Source organism: Pipistrellus kuhlii, unplaced genomic scaffold, assembly GCF_014108245.1.
Source record: "Pipistrellus kuhlii isolate mPipKuh1 unplaced genomic scaffold, mPipKuh1.p scaffold_m20_p_3, whole genome shotgun sequence".
Classification (NCBI taxonomy): domain Eukaryota; kingdom Metazoa; phylum Chordata; class Mammalia; order Chiroptera; family Vespertilionidae; genus Pipistrellus; species Pipistrellus kuhlii.
The window spans coordinates 73492814-73500996 of NW_023425529.1; the positions used below are offsets into that span (position 1 = coordinate 73492814).

At 35.1% G+C, this 8183-nt stretch overlaps 1 protein-coding gene across 2 annotated transcripts in view; it reads right to left on the reverse strand.

Annotated features, from left to right (window-relative positions):
- The window catches only part of CUNH12orf50 (chromosome unknown C12orf50 homolog), a 31149-nt gene extending 24334 nt beyond the window's left edge, over positions 1–6815 (reverse strand). For both annotated transcript variants that reach the window (XM_036459030.2, XM_036459029.2), the window contains exons 1-3: positions 6755–6815; positions 3944–4063; positions 2973–3093 (exon numbers count right to left, since the gene is read on the reverse strand). In XM_036459030.2, the coding sequence (XP_036314923.1) occupies positions 2973–3093; positions 3944–3955 (133 nt within the window). In that variant the 5' untranslated portion in view covers positions 3956–4063; positions 6755–6815. The remainder of the gene's footprint in view (positions 1–2972; positions 3094–3943; positions 4064–6754) is intronic.
- Between the last annotated feature and the right edge of the window lie 1368 nt (positions 6816–8183).

Here is an 8183-nt window from a genome sequence, read left to right on the forward strand (position 1 = left end):
TTTATGGTCCCAATTTTGGTTAACATGGACCTTAGTGAATATGTGCTCCTGGAAATATTGTAGGAAATATTAGGTCTACAAAAGATCAAATTATAATTTTTGAGATATTGTAATATTTTCAAAATGAGCTGATGATGTCATTCAATACATAATTCAACTGGCTTGGTACTTTTCCTACAGTCTACAAATTGAACCTGCTTTCCTAGAGCATAGAAATGTGTTGCGACAGAGGGAAAATAGCTGGGTGCTTAACACAAATACAGAGAAGGGCAACAGTAGTTTTACAGTTGTAATACAAATAAATAATGCAACAATTAATAAATAATAATACAAGAGTAAACTCTTTTTGCAAACCCACAACTGTAAACCTACTTTTGCCCACCCCTGTACATACTGTTCAGAACTGTCTAGGGTAGAATTGGCCACTATGTGATAGGTAATTCAAAGTTCCTATACAAGGTGCTTGGGATTTATCAGTGAACTAAAGGAAGATGTCGGCTCTTATGGAACACACACTCTAAATGGAGGAGTCAGACAGCAAACGTTAGATGTAGGAAATAAGTATATTATATTGGATCTGAAAAAATTATAAGGAATATGGCAAAAATAAAGTATAGCAAGGCCAGGAAGATTAGAAATGTATAGAGAGGAAGTAAAAAAGCTGATTACATTTCAAAAAGAGTTCAGAATACACCTATTAAAAGTTTATATTTGACTAAGGCTTTGAAGAGGTAAAGGAATTAACCATAAAGATACTAATAGAAGAGGCTTTCATGCAAAGAGCCTAAAGCTGGAGCATGCTAACATGCTCTAGGAAAAAAACAAGGAAACTAGTGTGGTTGGAGCAGAGTGAGCAAGTAGAAGAGTTGTGGGAGATAAATTCAGAGAGGTAACAGAGCTCTAGGTCAAGTAGAGTCATTTAAGCCTCGTTAAGAAATCCCAAAAGTACAGAATTCAGAGAGCTTTGAGGTTGATGAACATGTCCACGTCCCAGGAAAGTGGCATACTCCAACCCCACAGGAACAGAAGTTCCTGTGCTCCCACCTTTTCAGACCTTGCTTTATGTATCTCTCCACCTAGCTGTTTCCTGTATCCTTTAAATCCTCTATTATATAATAAACTGGTAATGTAAATAAGACTTTCTGAGTCCTGTGAGCTATTCTAGCAAGTGATTCAATTCAAGGAGTAAAATCATGGGAACCTCCAAGTTGTAGCCAAGTTAGTAGTGGGTAACCTAGGGGTCTACTACTTGCAATTGATATCTAAAGTTTGGGTACTCTCTCTGGGCCAGTGTGGGTCAGTGTTTGAACATCAACCTATGAACCAGGAGATCACAATTCCCAGTCAGATTCCCAGTCAGGCCACATGCCCCAGTTGCTGGCTTGATCCCCAGTAGGGAACATGCAGGAGGCAGCTGATCAATGGTTTTCTCTCATCATTGATCTTTTTATCTCTTTCTTCCACTTCCTTCTTCTCTGAAATCAACTGTAGGATATTCAGCTGAAGTCACATAGAATTGTTCGGGGTGTGTGTGGTGGTGGTGAGGGGGGCACACTTGTTTGGTGTTAGAAGTGTTGTGAGTATGCCAGTAGTGTTAAGAGTGAAGGAAAAACACAGAAGTATGTGTTGTTGTTGCTTTTTCCCTAGACAAACTGACATAAAGAGGGTAAAGAACAGCATGAAATTAGTCCTGCTGAATTCAAACAGATAAGTGGACATGATAAGGCTATGTTCAAAAGTAAAATGGGTGTGTGGAGCTCTCTCTTATCTCCTCTAGGTAGAGGAAAGGAGGCCGAGGAAGCAGGGTATCAGCAGCCCAGGAATCCAGCTTATTCCCTTTCACAATGGAGGTGGAATGTGGAGGGGAGGGTTTGCTCCCAGTGCATGAATGTAGTTGTGACCCATTAAAAGAGGGAAAATCTTTCAGGCTCAGCCTGACACCTATTGATGAAATTGAGACTTCTACAAGTTACACTCGACCCCCAGATTCTATGTCTAGTAGATCAGAATAATAAAGTGAATCCCTACAAGACGTAGCCCAGGGAATGTCTGAGAGTGGGTTCCCAAATAATTGTCAGTTGCACATTCTACTTTTTTTTTTCTTTTGGTTAACCCTCACCTGAGGAAATTTCCTTTGCTTTTCACACCTTGCCTTATGTATCTCTCCACCTAGCTGAGAGAGGCAAAGAGAGGGAGAGAAACAGAGAGAGAAACATTGATGTGAAAAAGACACATCGATTGGTTGCCTCACACATGTTCCTCAACAAGGGCAGGGAGTGAACCCACAACCCAGGTACATGCCCTTATCACGGAATCAAATAAAAATATATTTAAAAAACAAAATTAAAATAAAGTTAGCTAATTAAAACCTGTGTTTGGGGTCTTTGTTAATCCTGATTATCTTATTTGCAAGATGGCCGCATGGAATCAAAAGCAGTCATCTTTCCATTCCCCCATCCATATATCTATCTATACATCCAGTTTTACTGAGCATCTGTGCTCTAGATACTATGTGAAGCATTGGTAAGGGAACTAGTTACTTAATGTGTTATTATCTGCTGCTACTCCAAAACCAGGTTATAGTATGATATGTGGAATCAAACCCAAGACCCTCTGGTGCATGGGCCAACTCTCTAACCACTGAGCGCACAGGCCAGGCATTCTACCCTTTCTTTGCCCAAACAAGTTTCCCTCTATCCTGAAAAGCTGGTTTGAAAGATAGTAATATTACCCATAGACCATTCAGAAGCAAATTATTAACTAAATATAAAGAATTTAGTATAATGTTCCCCATAAAATAAAATTATATTATGTGTAAATCAATGGAGCCAATCACATTGTAGATGCAATACTTTCATCCCAGTAGATTACCTTTCAGCAGTCATCCATACTTTACTTAATGAGTTATTATCTGCTGCTACTCCAAAACCAGGTTATAATATATGTTTATGTTATTCAAAACATATACTCACTGCTACTTGGTGGCAAAAATAATCCATTGATATTTCTAGGTTTGCTGTGATAAAAGATACAACTGATCTTCACACAGCCAAGAGGTTGAGTTTCCCAGAAGCATGAAATACTGCAGTTTTGCTAAACAAAAAAAGGTGGGAGAAATATAATGATCACATGTCATAAAAAATACCATGAGCTACAACACAATATGAGAAAAACTATTGCAATTACTGATATAGGATACTGTGTGTGTTTCCTGGTTTTCAGTGTTTTTAAGCTCTGCTCTTTAAAAGATGCAACGGAGCCCAACTGGCATGGCTCAGTGGTTGAGCATGGATCTATGAACCAGGAGGTCATGGTTCAATTCTTGGTCAGGGCACATGCCCTGGGTGTGGGCTCAGTCCCCTGTGTGGGGCGTGCAGAAGGCAGCCAATTAATGATTCTCTCTTATCATTAGTATTCTCTCTCTCTCCCCTCTCCCTTCCTCTTTGAAATCAATAAAAATATACATTGAGTGGCCACATTATTATGATCTCTGAATGCATAATTGAGATCATACACTGAGACCACTCAGTGTATATCCTATATAATAAAAGGCTAATATGCAAATTATCCCCTTGACCAGGGGTTCGACCAGCAGGCAGGCCAGCCAACTGCCCATGTCCCCTGCCCCTGGCCAGGCTGCTTGGACCCCACTCATGCACAAATTCATGCACCAGGCCTCTAATATATATTTACTGAGTGGACAGATTATTATGCTTTCAGAGATCATAATAATCTGGCCACTTGGTGTATTTTAAAAAATAAAAGATTCAATGGATATTCCTAAAACATACTCTCCCACTTTTCTCTGATTTTAAGTAGAGCAAAGTGCAAAATGCCTAAAATTCAGTAGTGGAAAAAATATGTATTCCCTAATGTTTTATAAAAGTAAAAATATTATTGAAGGGACATCTTTTTAACAAACAATGATGCTGAGTAATTCTACCTGCATTTCCATGTGTCTAAATCTGCAAAGTGGATTTAGACATTTTCCCTCTCTCCATAATGAGCACACAGAGTCACTGCCAAGGGCCTTTTCACAGTGTCGGAACCGGCACTGGGAACCCTGGAAGAAAAAAGTAAACAGTGTAGAAAACTCAATATATTAAGGTTAGTGTTCAACAACAATAAGCTGTTAATTAATTAAAGAAAATATGAGATCAAATTATAATTAAAAAATACTACACATATAAGGCCATAAATTTAAAATTTGACCAAGTAGTCTATTTTTTAGTGAGATTGACAATATAATCAATTAAATAACACATCATGTCACAAGTCGGTGATGAAATGCTATTTTTTTTATTATCATTTAATCCATATGGCTCACTCAGAATAAATATGAGACCAGTGATAAGTTTGATCACAGTCTAATGAAGAAAGCCAGAGTGTGTTTTTATAGACTCTCCAGCCATATTCTACTTATGGAGATGATCTCTATTACTCAACCTTTTTATTATATAATGTTTCCTCATTCAGTCTATGAAGATACTGTTAAGTGCATTTATATAAGGAAAGTGAATAGAACTTATACTTTAAATTGTTATGAAATTTTAAGTAATTATCATATTATGGTACATTAAATATGCTTTATGCTCTTGTTTTACACTGGTAAAACAATTGTGCCAATACATGTACAAACCAATACTTTTTTATACCAATAAAAGCATATGTGGATTATTTTAATGGGCTATTATACTTTTTTTATTTTTGTCTTTTATTTGTAGATCTGTAGTGAAAAAAACTGTAAAGAATTTCTTTTAGGCAGAGAGATAGATAACATACAATAAAAGTATTCCATTAAGTTCTTCTCTCTTTTGACACGTTTCATGATTGTTTCTTATCTTTTAGCACCCTTTTACTCTGGTCTTCACTCTCTACTCCCTTTTTAAAAATTATATATGTGTATCATTTCAGAGAGAAAGGGAGAGGAAGAGAGAGATAGAAACATCAATGATGAAAGTGAATCATTTATTGCCTGCCTCCTGCACATCCCCTACTGGGGATCAAGTTCACAACCCAGGCATGTGTCCTGACAGGAAATTGAACTGTGACCTCCTGTTTCATAGGTAGGTGCTCAACCACTAAGTCACAGTGTTGGAATCAGCGCTGGGCTCCTACACTTTTAAAAGTGGATCAGTGGATCTCATAATACAATACTGTGCAATAAAGAGTCTAGATAAGTCAGTATTTGAACTCTTGGACTCACTACTTGTTGATAATCACAGTCAATACATTACTCATCTTTGTGCTTCAGTTTCCTTTTATGTGAAAAGGATAATATGACCTCCTCAAAGATTGTTTTAATGGTAATGTGAGATACAGTATTGTGGTTGCTATCATTGTATTAATTGACTGAGAACTTACTACCACATCAATTACTGTGCTAATTACTTGGAAACATATTATGAAACAGACAAAACTCTCTGTCCATACAGAACATAAATTATGTTATTACTAGAGGCCTGATGCATGAAAATTCATGCAAGAGTAGGCCTTCCTTCCCTTGGCTGCTGGCATTGGCTTCTCCAGCATCTGGGACCCGGGCTTTTGTCCTCTGGTGGCCTGCAGGCACCCGAGATCAGGGGTGCCTTCCCACAGGCCACACGCAGGCACCCGGGACCTGAGCTGGGCTTCCCTCTAACCCCGGCTTCATCAGGAAGGACATCTGGAAGACATCCAGTCTAATTAGCACATTACCCTTTTATTAGTATAGATTTTTAACCATAAGATAACAGGCACTAGAAGTGAATCTAATTCTAACAGTCAAAGAGGTTATTTTCAGGTTTTCTAGCAGAGATGAAATACCTTAAACTAGATACATCATGCCTTTCTCTGGGTTCATTCTGGCTTGAACATAAAATTCCAAACATTGAATTTCTACATTTATTTGGTTTCATTGCAAATCTCTCAATTAATCCTAATCTCTTAACTATTTTTCCCAATTAACTTTATAAATCTAATTAATATCTGGCTAATTTGTTTATATTACTTTTTTTCCTTTTTCCATAATATAAAATGTTGTTACTTAGACTTTTGACAGGTGAAATTTCATTACTTGGGTTAATGAATTTCAAATAAGGACTCAATTTGATTAAATTAAATTTGATAATGACCTGAATTTATATGACTGAAACCACACTAACCAAAACAGTACGATGTGTCATATTATGTTTCCATATTAGAAATTTGATGTCCCAAAGAACCATAAAATAGACAAAGTGCCACATCAAGATAAAAAGAGCCATTGGCATGTAACTGGTACATATAAAGGTAGTTTCAAACAAATATTTTAAGTTATCACAAATATTTTTAATGATTTTCTCAGAAAAATTCAGTATATCAATAATACATGCTAATATTTTACTTCAGATTTTAGATACATAAAATATTTTACATTAAATAGTAAATTTTGATTCAGCAATACAAATTATTGCTATATTTCCCTTCATTCTAGAAATCTTTAACATGTGAAGTACTATAAATTGTATATTTACCTTTATGCATGTGGAATTAAAAAAGAAATAGCAGTCATTCCCAACTTCTGCCATTTGCAACTTTCTTGCTGCTAATCCAATGTTTTTTTAATATAAAAATTGCAGAAATACAAATATAAGAACTATCAGTGTGTAAGGGGAAAAATAATTTCTTTTCCAGAGTCTTTCAGGCTATCAGTATTATTCCTTTAAAACTGACCTCCTGTTGACAGTATATTACATAATAGATACTTCTTAAAGAAATTTAAATTAGAAGATACCTTCTCTAGCTTTGCAGAAATGTTGAAAGTGGTTGCTACTAAGCACACAAACTCAAACTTCCAGAATTTTCCTCACTGTTATCATATCCATTGTTTGCTCATCATAAATGACCTCACTTATAACTGTAGGTTAGTTTGCCTTAGTGAATACTGTGCAGTATTTCTCTTACTCAATTCTAGTATAGTGACTAAAAACAGCTAGTAAAAATAAAATAGTATATTTTCTTTCAATGTTCTGATTGAATATAAACATAAACTTGCTCATAATTGTATAACTCAAAAGTATTAAGTATTTCAAAGTAAATGGCTATTTTTCTACATACGGTTTGAAAACAAAACTAAACTTTTAAATAGATAAATTTATCTATATTTTAAGGTAATAAATTATTAAAATACATACTCACTACTATCCACTGATTTTGAAAAAAAAAATTCATTCAGAATGCAATATTTTAGTAGGTACCTGAAAATAAATTGGATTACTTATTCATCTTGTAGCTGTATTCCATTCATTACTCATCCATCATAAAAGGAGAAAGAGCTTCTTCCTAAAGTAGACAGGATCCAGAGCACTTGCAAATTTTGAGACTGTGTTGAAAGCCAAGTGATATACTTTGATTGTAGAATAAGACATTTCAATCAGCAGTTGAGTGTTTCTTCATCTTATTATCTTTACTAAAAATATTAGAACCTAGCAGAAATTAACAAAAATATCCATCGTAGGTGACTTAGAAGATGCTATAGGAATGACAGATTACACTAGATTAAAATGTACTTTTAAATTAAAATGCACTCATTTGGAAACTTAAAAGATCAACATATGGATTCCCATTGTGGGCTAAGTAAAACATTAACTTAGTATGAACTTGTTGAATATAATGCTTTGGAGTAAAAATCTAGAAAATAAAACAAGAAACTAATATTTAGAAGAGAATTGTTTGCCTATAACTTTAAATGAGAGAATATAATGAAAAGAACGGGGCAGTATTTAAAGTAAGTTATGAAGTAGAGAATAAATATTTGGCTGAACCCTTAAATACATTAGCAAAGATTTAAGGAAAAATCTAATATCTTGTCTTTTACTTTGCCCTACTAATGTTATAATAAAGTAACCATTTTAGGCACATAATTTACTGGGGAAAACACCCCTAATAAATATATTTAAGTGGTCTTTACCTCCAGATAAACTCCTTCTCCACTTACCAAGTTTTAGCTGCATTGGACTATTTGCAAATACTGTTACCAAACACCATTATTGCATGATTACATGTAACGCCCTGATTAAAGCCATTGTGAAAAATATGTTTTACAGTACACCTGGGGAAGGCTAAAATATTGTTTTACCTCTTGAAATTTGTTGTGAACAACTATATTCCATTAAACACAGCAAAAACCAAAATGTGGTATTTAAATTGTGATGAGCTTTTTT